This window comes from Delphinus delphis, chromosome 6 (genome assembly GCF_949987515.2).
Source record: "Delphinus delphis chromosome 6, mDelDel1.2, whole genome shotgun sequence".
In the NCBI taxonomy this organism is placed as follows: Eukaryota; Metazoa; Chordata; class Mammalia; order Artiodactyla; family Delphinidae; genus Delphinus; species Delphinus delphis.
The window spans coordinates 44741697-44757857 of record NC_082688.1 but is presented as its reverse complement, the minus strand read 5'-3'; the positions used below and the strand labels follow the sequence as shown (position 1 = coordinate 44757857).

General features: G+C 38.7%; 1 protein-coding gene across 3 annotated transcripts in view; it reads right to left on the bottom strand.

The window, feature by feature from the left end:
- Positions 1-1146: 1146 nt before the first annotated feature.
- NMRK1 (nicotinamide riboside kinase 1) overlaps positions 1147-16161 on the bottom strand; it is a 32618-nt gene continuing 17603 nt past the window's right edge. For 2 of the 3 annotated variants that reach the window (XM_060014613.1, XM_060014614.1), the window contains 6 exons: positions 16005-16053; positions 9182-9329; positions 9030-9101; positions 8305-8411; positions 5968-6051; positions 1147-1752 (listed from right to left, as the gene is read on the bottom strand). In XM_060014613.1, coding sequence (XP_059870596.1) covers positions 1733-1752; positions 5968-6051; positions 8305-8411; positions 9030-9101; positions 9182-9329; positions 16005-16053 — 480 coding nt within the window. In that variant the 3' untranslated portion in view covers positions 1147-1732. The remainder of the gene's footprint in view (positions 1753-5967; positions 6052-8304; positions 8412-9029; positions 9102-9181; positions 9330-16004; positions 16054-16161) is intronic. The other variant, XM_060014616.1, reaches the window with a different exon arrangement.

Sequence of the window (16161 nt, the reverse complement as noted above, 5' to 3'; positions counted from 1 at the left end):
CATTCCTGACATAGTAGTAATTTATAATAAGTACCCAACGTTTATTGTGTTCATTATGTGCCAGACACTGTGCTAGTTAGCAGGGGTGTGTTTGTAATTAAGTCACAGAGGTAGGTCCTGCCTTCAAGCAGCTTGCAGTCTAGCTGGAGAGACAGCCACTAAATGAGTGATTCTGTAAGCAGCAGTATAACTACAATTGTGATTAACGCTTTGAAGGAAAAGTAGAACTTTGAGAGCACCTATGAGGGCGGGGCAAGGAGGAGGGAATCCTCTGAGAAGCAGCATCTTCTGAAGGAGGAGGAGTTAGCAGACTAATTGGAGGGAAGGGTTGCAGAAGTTTGCTCTAAGTATCGGGAGCAGCACATGAGCCCGCTGTGAAGCAGGAAGGGTCCTGGTAAGTTTGAGGAGAGGAGGTCCCAATGGCTGAACAGCAGTGGGTTGAGTGACTGGAAATGAGGGTAGAGAGGCACTCATAAGCTAGATCAGGGAATGTCTTGGGGGCCATATGAAGGATTGTGAACTTTATCCTTACTCTCCACTAAACCCACACTAAGCACTGTTGATATGCCCTTCTTATAAAGAGGAAGTATACACTTTAAATGGTTTGATCAAAGACATATAGCTATTAAAAGGATGAACTTAATTTGAGCCCAGATTTTTTTTTTTTCAGTGTGTGTGACCAAAAAACCCCCTAGTCATGGGTGAGTGTAAGCTAGTTACAAATTTCTAAGTTCTGAGTGCTGATCAGATGAGTCTGTAGAGAATGTTTAAAGTTAATGTAAGAATATATTTTATATTTGTAAGGACTGAGAGGGTGTGAGCAATCTATCTATTATTAATAAATAACAAGTTGATCACTAATTTAACTTCCAGCATTGAATGAGGCCTCAAAGAAATGATACGATTATACAGATCTCCCGTTGTGTTTTTCAATGAAAGCTCCCCTGTATTACATATCACTGAAGTAACTGTAACTTATTTCTGCTATTTTAGACCAACGGTTTGACAAAAACAAAATAAAACATGCACATAAAAACCTTATTTGTAACAAAGTCTCAACATAAGTGACGCAAATGATTCAGTGGTTTCAGACGCATATAAAAAAAACAGTAACAGCGGCAACAAGGACAAAACACAAAAAAGATACTGTTGGCAAATTGTTGATTTATTCAATATGATTACCAATATGACTACTCCTGGTAATCCCGTTATTTGCAGGAGGTGGGCATTGGTATGGGATGGTAACCAATATTTTTAAAAAATTAAAAATAGAGAAATATCAAGAGTACATTGTATGTGAGGTAAATACTTTATAATTCTTGATATGATACACGCAACACATATAGATACATACACACAAACACACACATCAATAGATTACATATATACTGGATTGTGATCTGTATCTTATTCCTTACTCCGGGTCCCATTCAGAAGAGTTTGACAATCACTGGTCTAGAGAAACTGACTCACTCTTTGTGAGCTATGCTGTGTCTTGTACTTCCTGGAGTGAGAACAAAGTTAAAGTAAATTCCTGTCCATTGTCATGGATAACTACTCACTTTTCCATGTGTTAAGGAAATCATGTGTGATAGAACAAACAGAGAAACAAATAAACAAAACAACAGGCTGTCATCATACCAAAGTACACATTGTATCTTGGTTAAGGTTCTTGCATAGCTTCCTTTGAATGTCCTAATTCACTCCAGGAAGGATTCAGTGCATTCCAACTCTACGCTGTCACTTGCAGACCTGGGGAATAATGATAAATAGAAAAGAAATTAATGGAGAATTCCAATAGTCATTTTATTAAATCTTCACACTAACATCTAAGGATGTTAAGATTACAGGGATTGTGGGGCAAGAAATGCTGGTTTTCTGTAAAGAATTAAATAGAGTCCAAGTCTCATTCATTTAATCCTTGTGTTAAATTTAAGCCTATTTTCAGCTATCAGATATCCAATATCATCTGCAATTGATATAATAATCCTTGACTTCAAAGAATGAAATAATTTGAGAACTAGGAGAAAAACACAAAAGGTGGCTGGTACAGTAGAATTCTTGTTTTGGAATGTTATCCTTGGTTTGAGGAAAGAAGTATTCTTACCTTCAATCTTTATTTTTTTAATATTTTTTATTTATTTAAAGTAAGGAAGTCTTGCTGAATACTTAGTGACTTTGGCTTAGAAACTCAGTGATAAGCCTACCGCATTCTTATTACATATCTCATGCTGGAAAAGCACACCTATTTTAGGATACTATTTAATCTTTGAAGCATGTAAAATATAAAAATGATGATACTCTTTGACCAAGCAAGTGCTACTTCTGAAAAATTTTAATTCAAGAAGAAGAAAACCAGTAATTTGTGCAGATATTTTTACCGCATGTTATTTGTCAATGTAAAAAGCTTTCTAACAACACAAAATATCCAACAATTGGGAAATGGTTCAATAATTTTGTTAATTTGGATATTATACTATATAATTATACTACTATTACTTTGTAACTGGAAACTATTTTAAATTCAATATAGAAAAATATCCCAAATTCATTTTATTAAATTTTTATTTTACAATGTTTGTTCCTTTGATTTGACATCTTTCTTCTGTAGTAAGATGTCACTGTCAGGTCTTATAATTTACTTTTAACGAGCAAAACAGAACTCAGCCTTGAATCCTTCAACTGGGAGAACTATTCAGTCTTATTCAGTTTCATTACATAATGGACTCTATAAAGCTTACTAAATATTAAATACTAATTTAAAAATAAAAGTAAGCATGGCAATTAACTATGTAAACCATGTAACCATATGAAAGACTGATGGGAATAGCAAAAACATGGGATATGTACTTATCAAAATGTTAACAGTGATGATTGGTGGGAATATAGGTGATTATTTTCTCCCTAAAAGATTAAAAATTTAAAAAAATTATTATGTTTTTATAATGAGATGAAAATAAACATTTTATTTAAAGGGAGTTTGAATGTTCCTGGTAGCTAGGGCTGCCTTGTCATAGGGAGAATAGGTAATGATTAGATTTTGCCTCAAAGTCTGGATTTAAATAAGGATTAAACATATAACTTTATAAACTTACTCTCCTGGGTTATTTGTTTCATTAATAATTAAATTCAGTCTTTGTTGTTTGCCTTTCATTATTATTACTTAATCACAATTATGATTCTATATGCTTAGAATAGAAAATTAGTTAAACAGTTTATGAGATGCTATCAGAAGCTGGAGGTGTAGTCGACTGAAACATTGGAAAGGTCTCCTGGCTAGCTCAGACCCGTACTGAGGGTTAAACCAGGCTATGCTGAGGATCCCTCCAGGCTGGCTTTGGCAGGTGCTGTGGTTGAAAGAACTGGGAAATGTGATGTGTCATAAATAATGCAGTAACTTATTTATGCAACTGGAAAAAATGAACATAGATCTTGGAGGTAGGAAAAGCTGATCTTCTTTGGATTTTACGTCTTTTCTAACATTTTGCTATTATTTTTTTTTTTCTTTTTAAGCTTTATGCAATATCTTGAACACAAGGAAGATAGCCTTACAAAGGAATACTTCCTTACAAGCCTCTAGGATGTAGGCAAGGAAAGAGGAGGGTGTCACACACATAGAAATGTACTTTGCTGTGGGCTTTCAGCCCTCATCAAAACATGCCAGCTATTCTTGGGCCTTGGACCAGATAGCACAAGCTGGTACTTGGTATGGAATTAGGTGCAATTTGCCTGAGTTACACGATCAAGGCTCCTTCATTTTCTTATAAATAAATAAATTTATTTAGTTGCGGCGAGTGGGGGCTACTCTTCGTTGCGGTCCGCGGGCTTCTTATTGCGGTGGCTTCTCTTGTCGCGCAGCACGGGCCCTAGGCGCGCGGTCTTCAGCAGTTGTGGCACGAGGGCTCTAGAGTGCAGGCTCACTTGCGGCTCAGGGGCTTAGTTGAGGCTCACGGGCTTAGTTGCTCCGCGGCATGTGGGATCTTCCCAGAACGGGGATCGAACCCACGACCCCTGCACTGTCAGGCGGATTCTTAACCACTGTGCTACCAGGGAAGTCCCGAGGCTCCTTTACTTTTATCAGCAGGTGGATCATAAGGGCAAACTTCAGCGTGTGACTTGGTCATTAAAGGAAAATTGGACCCAAGCATTAGCCATTATTGAGAGGATGGAAAGGTACAGATGTCCAACTGCTGAAACACCCAATAAGTATCTTATCAAGGTCAGCAAGGAAGCCAATAACTCTCAGAGAAGTGGCTCTGGCTCAGGTGCTATCGTTTACAAAGGCTGAGCCCCTGTCTTCACCCTACACTCTGTATCCACTTATGCTGGTGCCTGAGCTTCATCATGGGAGGCCTATCAGAGTAACAGATGGCAGGGGTGAGCAGGCATACCTGAGCAGGCAAGGATTTTTTTTTTTTTTTTAGACATCTTTATTGGAGTATAATTGCTTTACAATGGTGTGTTAGTTTTTGCTTTATAACAAAGTGAATCAGCTCCTGGCAAGGATTTTAAGTTCCACTTAAAGGAAGAAATTTTAATATGGTCCTGAAATTTCTTTAAATAGGTTCATGTCTACAGGAAGGGCTGATCCTGAAATTGGGAATGTGTCAGGATCAATGAGCTGCCTGGCTGGGCTTAGACTGCTAGTCAGATAGGAATTTACTGAGGGCATAGGAAATCTAATTCTTATTGAGAGATTTTGAGATTTGGACTGGGGGATTTGTTTCTCACCAAAAGAGCATGTAATATTCTTCACTGCCAAACTGGCTCATACGTCATCTCTTGAGCCAGCTGATGACTGCATTTTGTATGTTAGCCATGAAAACCCTTTTAGTTCAAACAGTTCCAATGAAACAGCTAGACCTATAGTTTTGTTTTCCCAGCACACTTTGTCATCTTTCTTCTTCTGGTTTCTACCTCCTGTCCTGCTTTCCCTTGGGGAATTTCTCCCCTTAAGTCAGGAGGTCTTAGGAGAGGTACTCAATTACAAGATGAGTACATGATCCAGTCCTAGCCAATCAGAATAAACCATCTCCTCAGGCACAGTGACTGGTTTAGCAAAAGTCATGTGACCCAAGCAGGACCAATCAAAATCTTTCCTGGGACTTTTCCACTGGGCTAAAATGGAAAACTGCTTTAAAAAATGTTCAAAATAAAGAATTTTAAACATATGCAAAACGAGTGAGAATAATATATAGACCCCCTGTACTCAACACCCAGCTTCAACATTTATCAACTCATAGACAATCTTGAAAAAGAATAAACTGTCTTTTTACTGGGGCTGTTGGACCTAGGAGGATGGTGTGGCCAAAAGACATCATATCTGTCAGTGGAGACAGACTGACTTCAAAATATACCCAAACAGAAAATGAAATTGAGGCAAAACCATGAGGACCCCATATGAGCTCCTTAATACAGCTGAGCCTGAAGCCACTGCCACTCCTGTACTTTATTTCTGCTTAAGCCAGATTTAGGAGGATTTCTGTCACTTGCAAAATGTATTGCCTGATATGAAAACCTTGAAGAAACACTCAGTAAGTAATTAAAAAAAATTTTTGTTTATTTTGGGAATAGAATTTATGAAAAATCTTTAGGAGGAATAAATGAGAAAGGGAACTTTATACATATTAAAAGAAGATCACCAGCATTTTAACTTCACTAGACTCAAAGGATAATTTCAGTCCCATTGAAATAACAGCCATCTACTAAAAATTTTAAACTAAATAACATAAATATCATTAAGAGATATAACAAAAGGTGAATATTTTCACCCTTAAAAAAAACCTCACAAAGTAATCAAGTCCCTAGACCCATTCAGAGTGTCTGATTCTGTACTATCTTCAAAGCAATGCATGAATAGATACAATCACTCCTACACTAGCTGTCTGGTATACCATTCTTGGGTATGTAATGAACTATTTCTCCTGGCTGCTCCTTCACAATCCACTTTGATTGGACAATACTTACAATTTTGCTTTGCTAGTTCTTGCATTAGGTCTTCATACACTTGTGAAAAGAGGTCCTCTTCAGATTTTGTTCCATCTAGGTAAACTGAGAAGGGGGAAAAGAGAGCAGTTTAAATGCTAACAGGCTGATTAATACAGGATGCTTACTCTGGCACTTGGCATCTCTTGAGAACACCAATAGGTTTAATCAAAGAACCCAGGAACATAACTTAAAAAGAAATTAATAGCCATTAAAGAGAGAAGTATATCACAGCCAGGTACAACGGGTAAGAAATTTTGATTTATTGCAGAGAAAATTCAAACTAGCTGATGTGAAAATTTAAAAAGAAAGAAACAGAGTTAAGTGGCACTGTGCATATGGTACTTTAGGAGCACTGAAGAGGTCCCTTCTCAAAACAATCATTTATGGAATTCCCCGGCAGTCCACTGGTTAGGACTCCAGGTTCAATCCTGGTCCGGGAACTAAGCTCCCACAAGCTGCACAGCATGGCAAAAAAAAAAAAAAAAAGAAAGAAAGAAAGAAAAAGAAACCACTTAAGGGAGTAGTTCTTGAGCTTACTTATACATCAGGATCACCTGTGAGGCTTCTTAAACCATGCAGGGGGTCTGAGTTCACATGTGTACTGAATCTGAATTCTCCAGGCCCATGAGATATATATTTTTAACAAAACTGGCATAGTCAGTTTGGGATAAAAAGCAGAAGTTATGTAGGTTAAAGGAAAGAAAGGGCCTTCTAGTCAGAAAACTGCAGAGGTTAGGGAGGTAGGAGGAACTTTGCCTGTTAAGGAAAAGATGCTCAGTTTGGAAAGGCTAGAATGTGGGGAGGCAGGAACAGTATAGAGATGAGATTTTAGAGCTGTGCCTTAGTCTTTAGTGGCCTTGAGGTCTGGCTGTTTGGATTTTATACTGAAGGGCTGGAGACTCTCTGAAGGTATTTAAGCAAGGTAGGAGCATGGTTGGATTTGCATTTTAGATGGAGAGAGAGAGGGGTAGTAAGAAGACATCCCTGCAACCAATGGTCCATGTTGGGAGTGGTGTGGCCAGAATGTCATGAGAGGCTCTGTGGATGGGGAAGAGGGGTTGAACTGGACTGAAGAAGGGATCATAACAGCTGCCAGATCATGGGGAGGCCCTGTGTGCTTTCTGTAGCTACCAAAGAGGCCACGAGGCTTCTCACAATATGCGCAACTCCCTTTATTCTGAAAAGATACGTCAGTTTTGATTGCTCTACCCCATCCAAAACCCTTCTCTCTCCAGCCTCCTGCATCTTCTCCATGTGGTACTCTATATCCCAAGGATCTGTTCTTGGCCCAGGTCCATAGATCCAGATATTTATTTCTAAATCACTGCTTTAAGTCCCTCAGGCATCTCAACTTCATTATGTGCGAAACAGACTCGCATTCCTCCTTACAAATCTGCGACTCCTTCACTTTTTCCTGTTTTCTGAAATAATGCCTGCCAATTCCTGAGCTGTTGTCCTTGCCACCTCAGTGGCCTGGACCCTCCATGTCTATCCTATCACGCAGTTCTTCTGAGTACATATGTCCAATATCGCACCCTCTACATCTACCCTTCACATAGCCAGAGGGATCTTACTAAAACAAAAATTTTATACCTACCATATCCTTGTATAAAGCCGCTCTGTACAGGGCTTCCCACTTTCCTTAGGATAATGACCTAAGTCCTTAACTGATCTATGGCCTTGCAGGGTTTGGACCCTTCCTGTATCAGCAACATCACCTCTTGCCTTGGCTTTCTCTACCACAATCTTCCTTCCGGTGCCCCTTGGTCTTTTCATGTACCATACCCACCATCTGGGGTGACCTTCTATCTCCCCAAGTTACCTCCCTTTGTCCAGTTATATCCATCATCTGGTTTAAATATGGCTTCCTCAAGGAAGCCTTCCCGGATTGCTGAGACTTGGGCGGTCCCCCTGAAGCTCAGTGTCCCAGTACTCAGCACAGCTAAAAAGGATAATCTTGTGCGTCATCCATTTAACATCCATTTTCCTGATAGAATGCTGGTTCATAAGAGTAGAGACTGAGTCTGCCTTATTTCCCTTGATATCACCAGGGTAGTGCCTTGTACATGGAAGGCATTCAATCAATATTTGCTGAATGAATGACCATCTAGAAGTTGACAAACTTTCACAAGAGCCATAGAGAAACAGAAGGCAGGAGAGCCAGTGTGGAAAAGGGGGATCCCAGAGCGTTCTAGCTTAAAGTGTCCTTTTATAATCTAATATATGAGAAAAATGCCTTCTAAAGTCCTTTCTTTTGTGTACTTTGAGGCAATGACAAGTAAAAAGGCTTCCGCGGAGGGAAGAAAAGGCACTTACCGATTTCCCATGAGATGTTCTCCATTTCTTTCCTGTGCTTTAGATACATGGGCCACACGTGGCCCTCAAAGTACCCTGGGGTGTCTGGAGGCTCGTAGATCCTTGTACTATCAAAATACGTAGGAAACTTTACGTTGACATAAACACAATTGATAAAGTAAAATAATGGTCAGGACAACGGGGAAATCACTCAGAGACTGTCTAAACAGGATTACGACTACACTTTTTAGACTCAATGCCAGTTACAAAGACAACACCCAATGGATTTAGTCCCCTGATCTAAAAAATGAACTCTAATTCACTACCATTCATAATTATTTCCCCCCTCTAGTGATTTATAAAAGAATTGAGAGACAAATGTTAATGTAAATAATGATAGAGATACTGAGATGTTGTCGTAAGCTTTAAACTAATCGGTGTTCTCTGTGGCTGTAGCAGAATACAGGTCCCCTAATTTAAAACCATAATCAACATGGGATTGCTTCATATGAGGATTTAGGAAAGATAAGCCAAAGAGCTTGTACAAGAGCCTTTTCTTAGAAAAGTAATTTGCATTACTCCATGTGGGTGACCATTTATGGAAAAAGGTCTTGCTCTTTGTATGAAGAATTGAGGCTTCTCTTGCTTGAAAAATGACATACACATTGCTCAATAATGCTGTTTCCTTGTTTTTCCTAAAGTTTGTCTTTTGAATTACAATCCACAAAGGCAATTTCAAAACTTACCTCCTCCTCCTCTTACATTCTTCATACGGAATGGTCAGAAAATAGCTTCTATTCCATATAGTGTCAAGGGGCCTAAATTAACAGCATATTTAGTGCACAAAGTTTTTTTTTCCCATTCATTCAGAGTCAATATTAGAGTGGGGAATGCTTACTTGTAATTATAGAGAAGGAAACCTTCGATAATTAAGATGGGAATTTCCTCAGTGTTTCCCCTGTCTCTTGATGCCAGAGGGTGTGCTGCACTTTCCATCCAGTGGGAAATGGCGGACATCATTTCCTCCATGTTAAGTGCTTCAAGCACTTCAAACAAACACAAAAATATGAAATCAATACAACAAAATTTTACGCTGTGGCTTTTTATGATGAGTACAGCCAGTGGTCTATAAATACATAAAATAACACTATTTTATTTACCCTTCAAAACACCTAATTAGGGACTTTCCTGGTGGTCCAGTGGTTAAGAATCTGCCTTCCAATGCAGGGGACACGGGTTCGATCCCTGGTCTGGGAACTAAGATCCCACATGCTGCGGGGCAACTGAGTCTGAGCGCTCTAGAGCCTGCGCGCCACAACCAGAGAGCTAACATGCCGCAACTACTGAGTCCACGTGCTCTAACTAGAGAGGAGCCCACATGCCACAACTAGAGAGAAGCCCACGCACCACAATGCAGAGCCTGTGCACCGCAACTAAGAGCCTGTGCGCCGCAGCTAAGACTAAAAAAACACCAAATTAACAAATGCTTTAGACAAAAAATATAAACTCTAATATTGATAAAGTGGTATGCTTGATATATTTTCATTCTGGAAAATTTTATTTATCTGTTTATTTATTTTTGGCTGCATTGGGTCTTTGTTGCTGCACATGGGCTTTCACTAGCTGCTGCGAGCAGGGACTACTCTGTTGTGGTGCGTGGGCGTCTCATCACAGTGGCTTCTGTTGTTGCGGAGCACGGGCTCTAGGCGTGCAGGCTTCAGTAGTTGTGGCTCTTGGGCTCTAGAGTGCAGGCTCAGTAGTTGTGGGGCACAGGCTTAGTTGCTCCGCAGCATGTGGGATCTTCCCGGACCAGAGCTCAAACCTGCGTCCCCTGCATTGGCAGGCAGATTCTTAACCACTGCACCACCAGGAAACTCCTGGAAAATTTAAACATATACAAAAGTAGAGCATAGAGTACAATGAACTCCCATGTCCCCATTACCAGCTTTGACAATTATAAACTCATTGCTTTATTTATAACTTCTATTCCCCCTTGACTATATAAAAGTTTAACATTTTTGGATAACAAAATATTTATAAATTAGTTTGAAAGATATGACACACTGGTGAAAATACCTGCAATGTATTTGGCAAAGAATGGATATCTTTAATATATAAAGAGCTCTTACAGATAAATAAGAGGAGGAAAATCATTAAAAGAATTTACAAAGGATACAAGTATGTCACATTCAAATTCTAAAATGTGCATACTTTTAGAGTTTACAGTTGTTAATGCTAGAAAAGTACCCTATAACAGTGATTCTCAAAGCATGTTATCTACACTAGCAGCATCAGCATCATCTGAGAACTTATTAGAAATGCAAATTCTCAGCCCCACTCCAGAATGACTGAACTGAGCCATCTGTTCTTAAAGGTTTTTTAGTGGAAGGTTTTAAAATTATGAATTAATTCATTTAAAAGATATAGAGCTATTAAGATTTTCTCTTTTTTTCTGGTGTTTGTTTTGATTAATTTGCATTTGGTAAGACTGTCAATTTCATTTAAGTTTTCAAATTTATTTGCATAAAATTCTTCATAATATCCTCATCTTTTTAATGTTTGCAGGATTTGTAGTGATATTAACCTTTTTGGTTTTGATATATGTAATTTGTGCCTTCTCTATTTTTTTATTGATCAGTCTTATTTAATTTTTTTGAGGATCACTCAGATTCTTCAATCTGTAGGTTTATGTCTTATGCCAAATTTGAGATGTTTTACATCATTACTTATCTGAATACTTTTTCAGTACCACTCCTCCTCTCCTTCTGAGCTTCCAATGATATAAATGTTAGATCTTTCATTATTGTCCCACATTTCTGTTCATTTTTTTTTTTTTTGCCTGCTTTGTGTCTTCATTGCTGCATGTGGGCTTTCTCTGGTTGTGGCAAGTGGGGGCTACTATTCATTGTGGTACACAGGATTCTTATTGTGGTAGCTTCTCTTGTTGCAGAGCACAGGCTCTAGGTGCATGGGCTTCAGTAGTTGCAGCATGCAGGCCCTAGAGTACGTGAGCTTCAGTAGTTGTGGCACATGGGCTCAGTAGTTGCAGAGGGTTCTAGGGCATGTGGGCTTCAGTAGTTGTGACGTGTGGGCTCAACAGTTGTGGCTCGCAGGCTCTAGAGAGCAGGCTCAGTAGTTGTAGTACACGGACTTAGCTGCTCCACGGTATGTGGGACCTTCCCGAACCAAGGATTGAACCCTTGTAACCTGCACTGGCAGGTGGATTCTTAACCACTGCACCACCAGGGAAGTCCCTCTGTTCATTTCTTCTCAGTCTACTTTCTCTTGCTTGTTCAGACTGAATAATTTCTATTGTTCTGTCTTGAAGTTCACTGATTCTTTCCTCTGTCATATTTATACTGCTGTTACACCCATCCAGTGAGTTTTAAAATTTCAATTATTGTATCAGTTTTCAGTTCTAAAATTTCTATTTGGTTCTTTTTCACATCTTCTCTCTCTTTGTTAAGGCTTTCTAATTTTTCACTTGATTCAAGAATGGTCACAGGGCTTCCCTGGTGGTGCAGTGGTTGAGAGTCCACCTGCCGATGCATGGGACACGGGTTCGTGACCTGGTCTGGGAAGATCCCACATGCCGCGGAGCGGCTGGGCCCGTGAACCATGGCCGATGAGCCTGTGCGTCCAGAGCCTGTGCTCCGCAATGGGAGAGGCTACAACAGTGAGAGGCCCGCGTACCAGAAAAAAAAAAAAAAAAAAAGAATGGTCACAAATGCTCACTGAAGCCTTTTTATGAATACTGCTTTAAAGTCCTTGTCAGAATTCCAGCATCTGTGTCCTCACAGTGTTAGTGTCTAATTGTCTTTTCTCATTCAAGTTGAAAGTTGCCTGGTTCTTAATATGACAAATGATTTTTAGTCTCATCCTGGAAATTTTGGGTATCATGCTATGAGGCTCTGGATCCTAGTTAATCTTTTTTTTTGCAGGCAGTGTCCCTGTTTAGGTGTAGTGTGCAAGTCCAGGTGGGGTGGATGTTCAGCTGCCTGCTGGGCCTCACCAATACTGAGGTGGGGGGTGACTGTGGGGGGAAGAGAGGAAAGCATGCGGGTGTGGCTTCATTACAGCTCAGTGAGGATAGAAGTTCAGCTCTCAAGTGGGTCCTGCTGACAGTAGTTGACACTGCCTGGTTAAGGAAAGTGGAGTGCCAACTAGCACCACCTCACACTGCCTTATTCGGTCTCTTTGCTGCCAGGTAGGTGTGGAAGTTCAATTCCGTTTGGCACCACTGATATGATCCCTATGATGATGTGGAAAGCCAACTCACCATACCTTGCTGGTGCTGATGGGTCTAAAAGTCTAGCCCTCCACTAGGCCCTGCTAACACCATGAGGGGAAGTTGGTTTTTCCTTTTGTTTGCCTACAGTAAGGTGGATATTAACAAATTAATTTTCTATTCTGTTAGGCCACCCTTTTTCTAGTCCTTTGACTATAGGGAACAGGTTTCTTGGGAATTTTGGGTTGTACCTATTGATGGTTCCATGTTGTACACTTCTCCATCACCAGTCACCTCCTTCCAGATATATGAGAGACAGACAAAAAACAAAAATCGAACAGGAAACTCACAGCTATGTCATTCCTCAAGATCCAAATCCCCCAGTCAGTCTTCTCTCTTCATCTTTCAGAGTTTTTCCTTTTTGTTGTATTCCATCCGTGGTTTTTAGTTATAAGAGGGAGGAATAGCAAGGAATGGGGCCAAGCCATCTTGGCTGGAACCAGACGTACCATCAGTTTTAATGTATTTCCACTATCATTCAGTTAAAAATATTTTCTAATTTTCATTGTGATTTATTCTGTGACCCATGGGATATACAGAAGTGTTTTGCTTCAGATCAAATGTGATGATGTCTGGAATTTGCTTCAAAATAATATAGAAGGAGCAGGAGGGTGAGGGTATGGATGAAATATAATTGGCCAAGAGTTCATCATTTTAAAAACAGGATGGTGAATTCATGAGAGTTCATTATACTTTTCCGCCTTTCTTTGTATATGTTTAAAATTTTGCATAAGAAAAAGTTTTTAAGAATCAGACAAAAGGTACTGATTAATTTTCAAACGCTTGGGAATTTACTATTTACTCTTTTGCTATTGATTTCTAATTCAGTTCTCTGTGATTAGAAGATATCTCTATATTACTTCAATACCTTGAAATGTATTAGGACTTGTCATGTCCTTGTGTATGCCTTCCATTTTGGTTAATGTTCCATGCATTCTTGCAGAAAAAAATGTGTATTCTGCTGTTGTTGGGTACATGTTCTATATATGTTAGTTTGGTCAAGTTTGTTGTGTTGTTCAAATCTGTTAGACTCATAATTTTTGTGACTTTGTTCCATAAGTTACTGAGAAAATTGTATTAAAGTCTCCCACAATACTTATAGATTTGTCTATTTGTCCTCTTAGTTTTGTCAGTTTTTGCTTAATGTATTTTGAGGTCATTATTATTAAGTGCATACAAATTTTAGATTTTTTATATTCCAGTTGAATTGATTCATTGAGCTCTCTTTATCTCTAGTAATACTCTTTGCCTTAAATTTTACTTTGTCTGATATTAGTACAGTTATACTAATTTTCTTTCAGTAGGTATTTGCATGGTATATCTTTTTCTAGCCTTTTACTATTTACTTTTCTATATCCTAATGTTTAAATATATCTCTTATAAGGAGCTTATAGTTGACTTTTTAAAAAAATCTAGTCTGACAACTTTTGAGTATTTCATTTTAGTTAATTTAACTTAATATAGCTACTGATATGTTTGATTTAAGCTATCATTTTACTATCATCTTCTATTTTTCCACCATCCTTTGATATTTTAGTTCTGTTTTTTACTTCTTTTGCATTTATCAGGTATATTTTAATAATTCTACCTACTTATAAATGTGATAGCTATCTATTTTATTACTATTGTTATTATTTTAAAAAATATTTATTTCATTTATTTGCGGCAGGCTCCTTAGTTGTGGTGTGCAAACTCTTAGTTGAGGCATGCATGTGGGATCTATTTCCCTGAGCAGGGAATGAACCCGGGCCCCCTGTGTTGGAAGTGTGGGGTCTTAACCACTGTGCCACCAGGGAAGTACTGATAGCTATATACTTTAAAACTACTGTTTTGGTAGTTATCACAAAGATTTCAACATTACCTTGACTTACCTTAAATTTGTACATTTACCTAAAAGTTCAGGTTTCTCCTTAAGACAGATTCCTGGAAGTGGGACACCTGAACACATGGCATGAATATTTTACTGTCTTTAGGACATGTGCTCAACCTCCTTTCCAGAAAAGGTTTTTGTTTTATTTGGCCTATGCCATTACTAATTATTAATCTTTTAAAAATCTGTCTATTAGGTAAGTGAGGAAAAAATAAGTTATAATTCTTTGACTAGTTTTCTTTTTCAAATTTTAAAAAAAATTTGGCCACACTGTGCAGTATGCAAGATCTTAGTTCCCCAACCAGGGATCGAACCCAGGCGCTGGCAGTGAAAGCACCAAGTCCTAATCACCGGACCGCCAGAGAATTTCCTTGACTACTTTTTTTTTTGCTGTTATGCAGGCCTCTCACCGTTGTGGCCTCTCCCGCCGCGGAGCACAGGCTCCGGATGCGCAGGCTCAGCGGCCATGGCTCACGGGCCCAGCTGCTCCGCAGCACGTGGGATCCTCCCGGACCGGGGCACGAACCTGTGTCCCCTGAATCGGCAGGCGGACTCTCAACCACTGCGCCACCAGGGAAGCCCCCCTTGACTACTTTTGAGGTTGACTTTTTATTGTACATTCATTAATCATATAACCTTTTGCTTCTGTGAATAACTACACATCATTGGACATTTTTCAATTGGGATATTAGTGTTTTTCTTATCAGTTTGTAAGAACTTATTTAGATTAGGAATAATTCTTCGTCAATTGTTGAAAACCGTTTTTCCTTGTTTAACTCTTACTTTGTAATAATCTTCCTTAATAACGTTTAGAAAAGGAGGAGAGAAGAAAAAAATATCCTAGCTGCAGCTCAAGACACAAGAATAGATAGCCAGTCAAGGATTTTGCCTCTTTTAAAACTATCATGTTTCTGTAAGAACTGATTACACAACATTTTTCCTCCAAGGTTATCAAAGTTAAAAATAAAGAACAAATTTTATGGCTCTTTAAGAGAGCGCTCTCTATTGCTAGTTTGCATAAGCACTCAATGATCATCTTGTTAATTATAAATGTTGATAAGACCATTAAATATAGTTTACTAGTATGACATTCCTTTGCAGGTCTATATAGATGTTTTTCTGATGGACTTTACTCCGCTGGCTTCAAAGCAGTGTTAGACTGGGCAAGAGGGTAAAGTGAATCCATCTAAAAAATATTCACTATTCTTTTTGAGCAGTGAAAAGACTCAGTACCTTGGTCACTGAGAAAGTAAGCTCAGAAGATAAAGAGCCCTAAAGTTCGCTACAAGCAAGAGGAGTAGACTAACAGAGACCCACCTTACCCCACCTTCAAAAGAAAAATTTATTTTCCAATGTTTTCAGTTTTAACTATAAAAGTGGGGAAAAGGTTTCATTTATTTAAATAGCTGAACATAAATCAGAAACCCGTACAAAAGCATGCTTAAAGTACAGCAACATAATTTAAACTTATTTTGAGACTCTCTTCAGAGATAGCAAAGTTATTTGGGTTTGAAAAAGGAAACAAACATTATTGCATAATGTTTTGTAAGCTCATCTACTTACCATCATACTGAAGAAATCCATTTTCATCTGTCTCTATCTCAGACTCTGGCTGGAAAAATAATAAAGTACCCATAAAAATTGTGCAGTGCAGAAATAATGCAATCATAGAATGAAGAGTTGATAAACCTTTATTTTAACAAATGCTTTGGATGGTGAG